At 43.9% G+C, this 14752-nt stretch overlaps 1 protein-coding gene across 2 annotated transcripts in view; it reads left to right on the top strand.

Annotated features, from left to right (window-relative positions):
- Positions 1–14501, top strand: part of large1 (LARGE xylosyl- and glucuronyltransferase 1) — a 26092-nt gene extending 11591 nt beyond the window's left edge. For both annotated transcript variants that reach the window (XM_024263303.2, XM_024263304.2), the window contains exons 3-15: positions 2245–2543; positions 2647–2729; positions 3804–3927; positions 4004–4175; positions 4362–4466; positions 4971–5083; positions 5909–6034; positions 6136–6291; positions 8953–9116; positions 10306–10584; positions 10666–10812; positions 11731–11926; positions 13917–14501. In XM_024263303.2, coding sequence (XP_024119071.1) covers positions 2245–2543; positions 2647–2729; positions 3804–3927; positions 4004–4175; positions 4362–4466; positions 4971–5083; positions 5909–6034; positions 6136–6291; positions 8953–9116; positions 10306–10584; positions 10666–10812; positions 11731–11926; positions 13917–14114 — 2162 coding nt within the window. In that variant the 3' untranslated portion in view covers positions 14115–14501. The remainder of the gene's footprint in view (positions 1–2244; positions 2544–2646; positions 2730–3803; positions 3928–4003; positions 4176–4361; positions 4467–4970; positions 5084–5908; positions 6035–6135; positions 6292–8952; positions 9117–10305; positions 10585–10665; positions 10813–11730; positions 11927–13916) is intronic.
- Positions 14502–14752: the final 251 nt, after the last annotated feature.

Raw genomic sequence — 14752 nt, 5'->3', positions numbered from 1 at the left:
CCAGAGGGTGCGGAAGGGTAGATCCTTGCGCCACGCCCCTCTACCTGGGTTTCTGAGGAAGTCAGCTGGGCCCCAGCTGTGCCGTCTTCCCCTCCTTATATAGTCTTTTACGGAAAGTCCTTCAATTATCTGATTTCATTTTGTTTTGTTTTACGGAATAATTTAAAACAGGCAACCCACATCTTTTACAGCAAGAATACAAAGATGTTATACAAAACATATATTCCCCACATTACTTTGGAATTTTTTTTCAGGCGTTTTGTTAAACATCAGAGTAATGTGACAACGTCACACTGTAAATGTATCAGTGAAATAATGAGATTATTAATATCATACAGAGTTACATGGATTCTCTAAAGGAGAAGTTCTAACTAAAATGTTCAGATCATTAACATTGTAAACATTGTTCTGCTTCTCCTGGAGGACGTTTCAGTTTGACCACTAGGTGGTGATCAAGAACAATAAGTAAAGAATGAGCAGAAAATTGTGTTTTAGACCACAAATGGTTACTTTAAAAATATTTCCTTTAAAGAGTTTAGAAGATTCATACCTGTGAGTTTATAAAGATGTTCATTTAGTCAGCAATGTATGTTTAGGTCGACTGAGCGTTAGCATTAGCCGTCCTATGAGAAATTCTATTATACGTTAGCATCATGCTAGAGGACTTTAGCTTTATGTGCTAAATCGATTTGTATTTTTATGAAATGATTATTGATCTATAAATCTTAAATCGATTAATTGATTTCATCAACCCACCCCTAATTTTTATATAGCCAAACCTTGGTGATAAGAAACCTGAACCTGGTTTTGGTGAGTCTCGGGGAGGGCAGAGGGGACTGTTTGGGCTCAGTCTGTTTGAGTCTTCATGGTCCAGGTGTTGTTGCGGTCCTGGTTCAGCCATCAGCAGACTCCTCCTCCTCTTCTTATCCATTTCAGAAGTTGTCCCACTTTTCTCCTTTCCACGCAGCTCGCTTTGCTGCACGTTGAGCCGACAAGTCCTGACAGTTTCAGGTCTCTGGGACTTGATTTAGTTCAGGATCCAGCAGCTTTCCCCTGAGTCGTCCTCACCGCTGGAGCGGCTCCAGCAAAAGACCGCAGATTACGTCTGTGAGAAAGGCAGAGAAGCTGTGTTCCTGCTGACGCAAACGCAGGCCCATCGCTGCAGCACTTCAGAGGCTCTGCTGAGGCTCATGGGAATCCGAGCACAGCTTTGATTTAGAGTCGGAGGCACATCAGACGTGAGGTTGGTGAGAGGCATGAATTCTGAGCGGTCTATTCAGCATTTTAATACAGACGTTTAGCCAACACAGAACAAAGGACGCCTCCTCTTCAGTGACATCAAACAAAACGATCAATGACTGCAGGTTAATATCAGGAGCAGAGCCAGCAGAACCTCTGACCAGAACTTTGAGAGACGTGACCAATACATGTGGATGAGTGGGACTTCTCTGATGTTAAGATAAACGTGTAAAAACGTGACCTGTACCACTTGAAACTGATATAGTATTACTGATACGTAGTATTACCTGCAATAATACTAGTGTGAATGCTGTAAGCTGATAGCCACTTAAAGTTTAGCTAAGTGCCAAATTAGCCTTAAAAACAAAAAAACATTAGTTTAACCAAAACAGCCAGAATGTAGCTGAAAAAATAGCTAAACTTCAAAACAGCCACCAAAAAAAAGAAAAACAAAAGACAAATTTAGCCAAAACAGCTAGTATATATGTGAAATATTAGCTAAACTCCAAAATGGCCTAAAAAAAAGACTAAGCTTGTGTCCAAATTCCCTCCCTAACACCTAATCACAAAAAAACTGCATAGCGCCCTGGATTTTAAAGGTAATTCGGACACGATGCTCACTACTTTTCGTTCGCTTTTCTAACCACTGGATATGACCTCACAGATTTCACCAAGTAAAAATATTCTTTTTTCCATTTGTGGTTTTTAACCCATACTGCTGTAACTCTCAGTACCAGATCGATTTGTATCGTCTGTGTCCTTTACATCCCTCTTTATGTCTTTATCAGTCATTTGTTTGGCAGTAAGCCCTTCTGGAGCGATCATGTTGAAAATGTAACATCGTGTAAATCATTGAAATGACATTTTGCAGAGTCCCCCCCCCCGCGCTTTTTCAAATGTCAAACAGTTGAATGTCTCTATTTGCTGTTCTCAGACTCAGTTGAGTTGAAGGCGGGGGTGTAGCATCATGCATCGTGTATTAAAGATGCCCCCCTCCCCTCACAGAGAAGCCCCTCCTCCTGTCTCCGCTGGAAGCTCAGCCATCCACGTCGGTGGGCGGAGTCGGCGAGCAGCAAGCCTTGGAGCTCAGGGTCCGGCTGGTGGAGGAGGAGAACCGGGCGCTGCGGCACAAGCTGAGCAACCCCCCCAAAGACCCCTATGCACACCGCCCGCAGGGCGTCCGCGGGGGGAACCAGAGCCGGACGCACTCGGAGGAGGGAACCGGCGACAGTGACGGGCAGAGGAACGCGGCGGCGGGAAACGGCTCCGACTGCATCCAACAGCCGACTGTGGACAAGTGTGAGGTAAGACCCCTCCAGCACGACCACTGAGGGGGGGCTTTCATAAAAGGCAGAAATTAGGGAAACGCTGAAGCATCCAAACATCATGTCGTATTCTGGTCCACAGACCATCCACGTGGCCATCGTCTGCGCCGGGTACAACGCCAGCCGGGATGTGGTGACGCTGGTCAAGTCTGTTCTCTTCCACAGGTACAGGCCCCTCCCCTTTCTGTACTCTCAGAAATGTACTCCACTCCCATGCTAGACTGAGAAAGTGACAGTTTGTGTGCTGGTGCGGTCCAGATCAGAACCAGCAGTTTGGTTCTAGTCATCTACGAGCGTTCAGCTCCTGCATGAGAGAGAGAACTGCAATGATTTTGGAGGAGGAAGTTCTCCAGCCCAATGGTTTGTTGGTTCAATTCCCAGGTTATTTGTATGTCACCTATCTCCATTTTTAGGACAAGACCCTCTAACTGCCCCCAGTTCAATCATGAGAATGTTTCAGAAAATTATTAGCCAAGTTTTAGCAGACAGTTTATGAACAAACATATTTTTGGAGCTAAACTCTCCTGAAGATCCAGGGCTGATCGTGAAGAGTGTCCAGAGGGCAAGAAGGCTAAACTTCTATGACAGATGAGGGTGCGGATGTTCAGGTGTTCAGCTAAAAGACTCCTGGTGTGAATGGTTGGTCTTACATTGAGTGAAGCAGACCTGAAGTGGATCTAGATCTAGACCAGACCTGTTGAAAACCAGATCTAGATCTAAATCTAGAACTGGACCAGACCTACTGAGAACCAGACCGAGATTTATCTAGATCTAGATGTAGATCTAGATCTACATCTAGTTTTGGACCAGACTGGCTGAGAAATAGATCCAGATCTGCTGAGAGCCAGGTTCAGGTCTACTGATAACCAGATCTAGATCTAAATCTAGAACTGGACCAGACCTGCTGAGAACCAGATCCAGATGTAGATAAAGATCTAGATCTTCATCTAGTTTTGGACCAGACCTGCTGAGAACCAGATCCAGATCCAGATCCAGATCTAGATCCAGATCCGGATCCAGATCCAGATCTAGATCTAGATCTGACCTTCAGAGCAGCCACAATGTTTATTGTTTTATTTAAAGCACAGTCGACCAGTACACACAGGGACTCTGTTTCTCTTCACCAACCCTTCTGGTCCAGATCTAGACCCAGATCCAAATCCTGATCTAAATCTGGATCTAGATCTAGATCTGGATCCAGGCACAGCTCAGCCTTCTGTTGGTGTTTTGGTTCTGCAGGAGAAACCCGCTTCATTTCCACTTCATTACCGACTCGATCGCTCAGAAGATCCTGTCCGCGCTCTTCCACACCTGGATGGTCCCTGCAGTGCGAGTGGCCTTCTACGACGCTGACGAGCTGAAGGTGAGGAAGCTCCGCCTCTCGTCGCAACAGCTCGCCGCGACACGCCACAAACCTCTCCTCTGGTGTGCCTCTGCAGTCGGAGGTGTCCTGGATCCCCAACAAGCACTACTCGGGGATCTACGGCCTGATGAAGCTGGTGCTCACCAAGACGCTGCCCTCAGACCTGCAGAAGGTCATCGTCCTGGACACGGACATCACCTTCGCCACTGACATCGCTGAGCTCTGGGCCGTCTTCCACAAGTTCAAAGGTGAGCATCTTCATGAGGGTCTGCAGTTCAGGAGCAGTTCTCTGCAGAACCCTGGTCTCCGGACCAGAACTTTGTCATATTATGCAGCAGATCTGGTTCTACTTGGGCCATCAACGTGTCGACATGGACTGAAGGAAATGGTTCTGTTTTCTGTTTGACTCTTCAAGCTCTGTGTTCTGTGCTCAGGTCAGCAGGTTCTGGGTCTGGTGGAGAACCAGAGTGACTGGTACCTGGGGAACCTGTGGAAGAACCATCGGCCCTGGCCCGCTCTAGGCAGAGGCTTCAACACGGGTGAGTCCAGGATGAGGTCCGGCTCAGTTTGAGTGGAGGAGAACATTTCCACCTCAACTTGTTCTTGCTGCTGTGGAAGCAAAATAAATTCAATTCAGTCGCCATTTTTTCCCAATACAAATGCCACTATGTTGGATCCAGACGACCCCAGTGATTGGTCATAGTCAAGCTAAATAGGTGTTTCTATGGCAACCGCTCACCAATCAGGAGTGAGCTTTTTGATAGGCCACACCCCTACCACTTAAAAGAGGGCTGCACGAAATTTTCAATCAAACGTCAGACCACCTACTTTTATCGAGGGATCTGATTGGTCAGTTTATGACTATTCAGAAATAAGATTATTAAAAAACATTAGGATAATCAAAAATAAGTTAAAAGAGCGAGAATGGTTATTCTGACAAACAGAAACAGTTTCAGCAGGTACTTCCTGTTTGGAATCCTAGGGGGGAGGGGTCACCCAGTCCAGTTCTCATTTACAGTCAATGGTGGGCACCTGTTTTCTAGGGGTCATCCTGCTGCTCCTGGATCGTCTGAGGAAGCTGCGCTGGGAACAGATGTGGCGTCTGACGGCAGAGAGGGAGCTGATGGGAATGCTCTCCACCTCACTGGCAGATCAGGTAAATAAAAAACACGTCTCAACTTCACCTGTCAGACCGTAAGACGGCTAAAGTCACGCTTACAGCGGACTTGGCAAGCAGTGACTTTCAGTGAATAGTTCACGTAAACTAGGGCTGCCGCGATTAGTCGACTAATCGACAACTAATCGACTATTAGAATACTCAACGACTAATTTAATAGTTGATAAGTTGTTACTTTATATTATACAGAGTCAGAGTGTAGTGAAGTTGAAAGTTATAATGGCATCATGCTAGCTTTTTGAACTATTTTGACATTTATTATGGTTTTTTAGGCTAATTTGTAGTTTAGCTAATATTTCAGCTACATGCTAGCTGTTTAGGCTAATTTACGATTTTTTCAGTTTTTTAACCTATTATGGATTTTGGCTAATATTTCAGCAACATGCTAGCTGTTTAGGCTAATTTAGGATTTTTTAAGTTTTTTAGGCTAATTTGGCTTTTAGCTAATATTTTAGCTGGCTATCAGCTTCAGCGATTTTAGCTATCAATTTCAGCATCTTCAGTTATCAGCACTAGCATCTTCAGTGGCCAAATTCAGCTTACAGCATTCACACTAGCAATATTGCCAATAATGCTTTGATAACGAAGGTAATGCTATGTATCTACTTTTTAGTTAGTTTAAAGCAGTGGTCACCAACCTGGTGCCCAAGGGGGCCTCCAGGGCCCACCCAAGGTGTCACATGACTCTAACTAACTGACTCGAAGTAACTTTACAGGAGTCTGACCCAGAATTGATCATGATATTAGCTTTTTGTTTGACTACTTTTGTGGCTACAAAGCGTGAACGCCCTGTTGTGTCTGCAGGACATCTTCAACGCCGTCATCAAGCAGAACCCCTTCCTGGTGCACCAGCTGCCCTGCTTCTGGAACGTGCAGCTGTCAGACCACACGCGCTCTGAGAAGTGCTACAAAGACGTGTCCGACCTGAAGGTGAGCGTCTGCCGTCGCCGTGTTCCTGCGCCCGGACCCTGCAGGATTCTGCAACCGCACGCCATCACACCTGTTCTAGAACCGCCTCTCCCCCTGAACAGGTGATCCACTGGAACTCTCCAAAGAAACTGAGGGTGAAGAACAAGCACGTGGAGTTCTTCAGGAACCTGTACCTGACCTTCTTGGAGTACGACGGAAACCTGCTGCGGCGGGAGCTGTTCGGATGTCCCAGCGAGGCGGACCACAACAGTGAGAATGTAGGTGGAGCTTTTGCTCAGCACTTCAATTTGGTAAATGCTGTTGATCATAAAAATCCAAATCTGTCAAGTTCTCATGGAGGCACGACAGGGTCATGATGGGGTCATAAACAGGTCATTGTGAGGTTATGACGCTCTAGTGACTACTCAATGTTAGGGCTGCCATGATTAGTCGACTAATCGACTATAAAAATAGTCAACAACTAGTTTAATAGTCGATTAGTCGATTTACATCATATTATATGGAGTCAGAATGTAGTAAAGTTGATAGTTATAATGGTATTATGTTACCTTTATGGACTATTTTGGCATTTATTAAGATTTCTTAAACTATTTTGGAGTTTAGCTAATATTTTAACTGCCTGCTAGCTGTTTTGGCTAATTTCTTTAGACAAATTTGGCTTTTAGCTAATATTTTAGCAGGCTATCAGCGTCAGCGTTTTTAGCTATCAATTTTAGTATCTTCAGCGGCCAAATTCAGCTTATTGTTTATGGCAGCACTACTCAAAGAGGAAGAATGCAGAAGGTGTCAGATAGATCTCCAGATCTAACACATTCTCACTCCCAAGTCATCACATATTGACGTTTGGCTAAAGACCCCTCCGCGTCACCTTTTGACGTTCTGGGCGTCCACAACTTGTCGTTTTTTAACGTACTGGCTGTTCCCATCAAATCACGGCTCCCCAACCTCCGGTCCGCGAACCAGATCCAGTCCTATATTGCAATGCGTAGCGCACCGGTACCAGATGTAGTACCGGACGTGCAGTTAGGGGGGGCAGGTGTGGCACAGCTTCACCTGTAAAATATAGCTTAAAAAATGCATACATTTCATGAAATTAATATACTTTTTAAAAATAAAAATCAAATGTTATTTTCTTTTAGACATGTCTTTTCTATGATTACCTTTTTCAAGTGGGTTTTCAACCTTACTTCATTAAAAAAGCAGCAAATTTACGAGTTTCCTCTTCAAGTGCAGCAAACAGTGCTGGGTGAGGCCGCTGTAGCCCCGCCTCCCCAGCATCACACACACTGACTTTAGCTGCAGCAGACGTCTTAACCAAATGTCAGTATGTGACTACTTGGGAATGTGTTGCAGGGAACGTGAATATAAAAACATGATACAAAAAACTGCTTCAGTTTCCAGAAGTTCCATGAACAATTCCCTTAGTCTTTGTATGAATTTCTAAGAGTTATTATCTGACTCCCTCCCAAAATCCAAAACACACCTTAGATCGCAGATTGAACAGGATAAACATTTATTGAACACTCTAAAACTACTTTTTAAAAACAGAACTTTTTAACATAATTATGAACTAGATAAATAGCATCAACTGTGATAATGCTAGTGTGAATGCTGTAAGCTGAATTTGGCCGGGCTGCACGGTGGCACAGTGGTTAGCGCTCTTGCCTCACAGCGAGAAGGCCCCGGTTCGACTCCCGGCTGGGACCTTTCTGTGTGGAGTTTGCATGTTCTCCCCGTGCATGCGTGGGTTTTCACCGGGGACTCCGGCTTCCTCCCACCATCCAAAAACATGCTTCATAGGTTCATTGGTGACACTAAATTGTCCCTAGGTGTGGATGTGAGAGTGAATGTGTGTGATTGAGGCCCTGCGACAGACTGGCGACCTGTCCAGGGTGTACCCCGCCTTCACCCATCAGCAGCCGGGATAGGCTCCGGCACCCCCGCGACCCCGAAAGGGAAGAAGCGGTCAAGAAAATGGATGGATGGATGAATTTGGCCGCTGAAGATGCTTAAATTGATAGCTAAAAACACTGAACCTGATAGTTAGCTAAAATATTAGCTAAATACAAAATAAGCCTAAAAAACTTAAAAAACAAAACTTAGGTTGGCCAAAACAGCTAGCATGTAGCTGAGAAAATAGCTAAACTTCAAAAAGCGGAAAAAAGCCTAAATTAGCCAAAACAGTTAGCATGTATCTGTAGTATTATCTAAACTCCAAAATTGACAAAGAAATACCAGAAACGGTCTAAATGAATCAAAATTGCTGGTGTGTAAACATTAGCCTAACTCCAAAAAAGCCTAAAAAACTTTTTTAAAAGCCTAAATGAGCCAAAACAGCTAGCATTTAGCTGAAAAATTACCTAAGCTCCAAAATAGAAAAAAAAAAAAATCTTATTAAATGCCAAAACAGTCCAAAAAGCAAGCAGAATGCTAATTTTTTAAAACTTTAAAACCGTAACTTTTTAAAGATATTTATGAATAATAAAAATACAGGAATATTATTCCAAAATAAATCAACTTAAAATTTCAATATTTTACAGTCCATAAAAAATTATTTTGTCAAAATTATACAAGTTAGAAATAAGATAACATCGGGCCATTAATAACAATAAAATAAAATGATCTGGAGGGCCGGATCCGGCCCCCAGGCCTTGACTTTGACACACGTTTTGGCTCTGGAGCTTCTGTTGGTCTTCATTGATCAAACTGCAGAAACAAGTTCTGTTTGACCTTTGCAGGTGTTTCCTGACACACACAGGTATCTTCTTTGTGAACACGTTGAGGGTTTCAGCAAATACAATCTCTGCAGAACCCACAAGATGGGTCCTAAAACATCCCATGGACTGACCTCGCCTCACCAAAGCTGCGCTCTCCAGCGTATCTTCTGATGATGGAGAGTCTCTGTGCTCCCTCTGCAGCTTCAGAAGACTCTGATGGAGCTGGATGAAGACGATCCGTGCTACGAGTTCCGGCGAGAGCGCTTCACCGTCCACCGCACTCACCTGTACTTTCTGCACTACGAGTACGAGCCCAGCTCTGACGGCACCGACGTCACTCTGGTGGCTCAGCTGTCGATGGACAGGTACGCCGCCACACCTGTATGCCTCACTGTCTTTGTGGCAGTCCAGTTTCTAAAGCACTTTGACGGTTAGTCAGTGAACTGAATGAAAAGCAAGACAACCAGGAACCTGTTTGGGTCATAGTGTTATAGTGATTCTCCTGCTTCTTTCCGTACACTTTTTGTCACGTAAAAAAATCACACTTTCAGTGATTTCAGAAATCACGGTATTAAAACTTTCAGCTTGTTCATTACTGCTTGTATTTTTGATATTCATAAACTTTTTAGTTTTTGAAACATTGAGCAAAATATTCCCCTTAGGAAATGAATGAAAAAGTCTTCAAATTAAAACATTTTAACCAGATTAGCAACAAACTTTTAAATATATTCATGGACTGTGGAGTTTAGCTTCTATTTTAGCAACATGCTAACATTTTCAACTTATTTAGTTTACTGGGGAATTTTTGGCTAATTTTGAGTTAGCTAGTATTTAAGCAACAATGTAGCTTTTTGGCTAATTTGACATCTACTAAATTTTTTATTTTAGGCTAATTTGGAGTTTAGCTCATATTTAAGCTACACACTAGATATTTTTTGCAAAATTGGCACGTATTAGACATTTTTTAAGCAAATTTACTACAACATTTTAAGAAATTTATTTCAACTTAAGCACTCTGTCATAGTTCTTTAACGAAATTTCCAGTCTTTTAGCAAATGTAACATTTTGCAAGTAGCTTTTGCATTTTCACCAAATCCCTGCAGCAATAAAAGTAAATTGTGTCACCATTTTCAGCAAAGAAGCTTCAATACTATCATTGTCACAGGTAATTCAACATTTCTAGTTATTATTATCTTCTTTTTGACTGTAACATTTTGGTTATTGTGGCATCACACCTGGTATTTTTTTAGCTAACTTAACGGGTGAGGCTAGCAGAGAACTACACTGTATCTTACCCAGACGTGGCTCACTCTTCCAAAGAATGCCGTTTATTTCTTGATCTCTTGTTATTCCGGTATTTCTTTTCTTTTTCTCCCCCTAGTGGCAAAATTGCTCAATGGGGCCATTTCTTTAAATGACCCTAACTCTCCACATGAATGGGATAGAAACTTGCTTTACGCTCATCAAACCCAGTAATTGATTGTGTTTAAAAGAGCCTCGATGTTGGATGTGACTGATGTCCTGGTGTTAAGACTCTCCTTCGTGTGCCTGCAGGCTCCAGATGTTAGAGGCCATCTGTAAGCACTGGGAGGGGCCCATCAGTCTGGCCCTGTACCTGTCGGACGCTGAAGCACAGCAGTTCCTGAGGTACGCCCAGGGGTCAGAGGTCCTGATGAGTCGGGGAAACGTGGGCTACCACATCGTCTACAAGGAGGGGCAGTTTTACCCGGTAAACCTGCTGCGCAACGTGGCCATGCGGCAGGTCCACACGCCCTACATGTTTCTGTCCGACATCGACTTCCTGCCCATGTACGGCCTCTACGAGTACCTCAGGTGAGCCCGGAGGACCCTCCCCCACCCGGCTGTCTCCGCCTGTCGCAGGTTTCCAATGCGGTACCCCCGACTGTCTTACAGGAAGTCTGTAGTTCAGCTGGACATGGCCAACGCCAAGAAAGCTCTGGTGGTTCCAGCCTTCGAGACGCTGCGGTACCGCCTGTCCTTCCCCAAGTCCAAAGCCGAGCTGCTGTCCCAGCTGGACATGGGGACGCTCTTCACCTTCAGGTGCAAGCCCTTCTTTTCCACGGAACATCTCATTTCCCAACCGAATCACTTATTATTATTATTATAGTGTGAATGTTTAGTCAGTATTCGCGCTATAGTGATTCTCCTGCTCATTTCTTTACTTTTTTCAGCACATAAAAAGTCAATCACACTTTCAGCGATTTCAGGAATCTTGGTATCAAAAGCCTGAGCTTGTTCATTACTGCGTGTATTTCTGATATTCATAAACCTTTTAGTTTTTGAAATATTGAGCAAAATATGCCTCATAGGAATTGAATGAGAAAGTCTTCGAATGTCAAGTAGATTAGCAACAAAAATGTAAATATATTTATGGGATATTTTCATATTTTATAGTAATTTTCAAAAAAAAAAGGGGAATTTGTTATCTACTGAGGTTTTATATGCTAAATTCGTGTTTAGCTTCTATTTTAGCAACATGCTAACGTTTTTCACTGATTTAGTTAACTGGAGATTTTTTGGCTAATTTTACAGAACAAGCTAGCTTTTTTGGCTAATTTGACATCTGAATTTTTTAGAACTGGATCCATTACAGAACCAGAACCTTGACAAAAGCAAAATCCCCACAAGTCCAGAACAGTTACAGTAGCAACAATTTACAGTACCAGAACCATAAAAGGTCCAACAACTTTTGCAAAACCAGATGATCAAAACCATGACTGTACCAAAACTATTCACTGGACAAAACCATAACAAGCAAAAACCTTTGCAGTAGCAGGACTGCTACAGAACCAGAACTGTACTTGTTTCAGGACCAGAACCATTTATTACTAACATCATTCTATCACTTTAATCACTATAGTACCAGAATCCCAATGGGAGCAGAACCATCACAGTTCAGATCTCTGAGGACCAGCTGCTCTCATCAATAACCTCCATTACTGCCCCCCTCCCCGACAGATACCACGTCTGGACTAAAGGCCACGCACCCACCAACTTTGCCAAATGGCGGACGGCCACCATGCCCTACAGGGTGCAGTGGGAGCCCGACTTTGAGCCCTACGTCATGGTGAGACGGGACAGTCCGGAGTACGACCGGCGCTTCGTGGGTTTTGGCTGGAACAAGGTGGCTCACATCATGGAGCTGGACGCTCAGGTGAGGAAGAAAACCTTTGAAGAATATCCGACTGTCAAAAAATATTTGCTCATTTCAACCTTTCTGAGTCAAAGATCCAAACCGAAAGCTTTGTCCTCTTTTCATCTGTATTCCTCCTCGCCCCTCCGTAATCTTCTTGCAAAAATAATAAATTCTTTACATACAGTATTCCTCCTTATTCGTGGGGGTTGAGGACTCGCTGAATCCACGAATATGGAGACACACCCCACCCCTGTTTCCGTCTCTGCGGCGCCATTTGAGTGTCGAGAGTTCAAATATCTGTACTTTGGCCAACAAGATGCGTTGCGTCTACTAGTCAGGATCTCCGCCTTTGCCTGTGACGAGTTGATGATGTGATCACTGGGTTAGGGAACTCTCAACATCATCTGTGTCTTCAATGTATTGTAAATTAGATATACAACGCATGGAAGACACGGATGATGTCCCATATAGCCATGTAGACAGTAGCTCCTCCCACACGCGTCTGGAGCATCAATGAGTTTATGAACTTGTTTATGGACAAGCAAATTTGACATGTGAATCATGCTCAGTGTGAAGATGATAATGGATTACCTTGAACCAGTCAGGAGTAATATGTACTGAGTTTGTAGGTGACCTGCTGACTGCCCTGGGGCGCCATCTCCTGGAGGGAACACCAAATCACAATGAATTCATATTGGGGTTTTTTGTACAATTTGACACGGCCCTCATTTAATGTAAAAAGAAAAAGAGTAATAATCGAAAAAGATAAATTCAATTACTCAAAAGTTTGTAATCAATAACCTCCCCTCCTGACGCTGCTGCTGTCTAAGCTAGGTTGGGGGAGGAGAGGGGCACGCCGCTGTTGGTGCTTCTTTAAAACTTGAAGGATGGAAAATCAAGACCTCAGGTACAGTTTAAGGAAGGGGTGTTGAATTCAATCACACAAGGGGCCAAAATCCAAAACACACCTTAGGACGAACAGGATAAACATGTATAGAACACTCTAAAACTACATTTTTAAAACTTTAAACCTGTAACATTTTAACATAATTATGAACTAGATATATAGGATTACCTGTGATAATGCTAGTGTGAATGCTGGAAGCTGAATTTGACTGTTGAAAATGCTGAAAATGATAGCTAAAAACGCTGAAGCTGATAGCCAGCTAAAATATTAGTTAAATGCCAAATTAGCCTAAAAAAAAAAAAAAAACTTAAGTTAGCCAAAACAGCTAGCATGTAGCTGAACTTGATAGCTAAAAACCCCGGCCTGGTGGCAAGGGGTCCACGGACCGGTACCGGTCCATGGCCCGGTGGTTGAGGACCACTGCTCTAAAGGGAAAAAAGAGAATGAGAGGAGGAAAAACGGGCTGAAAGCAGAAGTTTGTTTTATTTAAAGTAATCTGGAAATTACATTTTGGTTGAAAAAGACAAATATCTGTACTTTGTGCATACTTATAATCAGGACGGTGGTGCAGTGGGTTAGTGCAGCTTTTTTATGATCAAGGGATTCCTGGTTCAAGCCCCAGCTGAAAATTAAATTGCAGTCCCGGATAATTGGATAATTTGTGTTTTAAGGGGAACTCCAGATAGATTTGGTATTTTCAACACTATTTTTAAGCATTTTTTTCTTAGTTTTTGTAGATTTGGTCTCAAGACCTGTACATGTAATCAAAAAACGACATGTTTTAGCATTTTGTTTGTGTTCAAAGGTTAAAGATGTTTTGTTTCATAGATCTCAATCAGCAAATGTTTTGATGTTTCATATATAAATAACCTAATATAAGTGTGAAGTACTTTATATCTTTTATTAAATATTTGTTTTGAAGCTTTTCCAAAAATTAATTTAGCTTTTATCTTGTGGTTTTTGGATTTTTTTGTTTTTACTTTTTACTGATCCACAATATGATCCGAACCGAGACCCTAAAACCGTGACGCGACCCGAACCGTGAGTTCTGTGATCCGTTACACCCCTACTGACCCCAAACCTCTCCACTCCCCCCTGCAGGAGTACGACTTCGTTGTCCTGCCCAACGCTTACATGATCCACATGCCCCACGCCCCCAGCTTCGACATCACCAAGTTCCGCTCCAACAAGCAGTACCGGGTCTGCCTGAAGACCCTGAAGGAGGAGTTCCAGCAGAACATGTCGCGGCGCTTCGGCTTCGCCGCCCTCAAATACATGACGGCCGACAACAACAGCTAGCCCCCGCTGCACCCCTTCACATCCCCACTGGACCAGTGACCAGGTCGGTGGACGGGGGGAGGGGTGCCAGGACCAGGGGGCTCAGACTCAGAACTTTGACCGTTAGTCTGGGTCTGTGAAGCCACGCCCCCAAACAGACAAGAGGATCCGGACGGGGGGCTGAAAATGTGAGAAACTTCCTGATTGTGAAGGCCCCTCCCCTACACAGAGAAGCTGCAGAGCATCCCGTTGTCATGACGATGCGGACTAATGGATGCAGTGATGTCAGAGGAGGCGGCAAGGGGGCGTCGCCCCTGAGTGCCTCTAACTGTTCAACCTGTTCAGCCCTCAGGTGGGGGCGGAGTGCTGCTGCCACACGAATTAAAGGGAATTGTGAGGAGTGACGAACATGTTTGGTCTGTCAATCCCGCCTCCCCCGAGTCAGCCCGGTTCTGGCTGCAGCAGAACCGGGCTGACTTCATTCTAACAGATGTTACCTGTTCAGGTATGACTTTGAACATGAATAGAAGGATCTTTGCTCCTCCTGCAGGATGTTCCTGTCCAAACCGGGTCAAGTTCTGCTTGAATTTATCTCAAACCCGAACCTTTCTGAATGATCGCCATCCATAACGCTAGGCTCACACTGGAGGCGTAAGCGG

Source organism: Oryzias melastigma, unplaced genomic scaffold, assembly GCF_002922805.2.
Source record: "Oryzias melastigma strain HK-1 unplaced genomic scaffold, ASM292280v2 sc00308, whole genome shotgun sequence".
In the NCBI taxonomy this organism is placed as follows: domain Eukaryota; kingdom Metazoa; phylum Chordata; class Actinopteri; order Beloniformes; family Adrianichthyidae; genus Oryzias; species Oryzias melastigma.
This window is presented reverse-complemented; position numbering and strand designations above follow the sequence as displayed.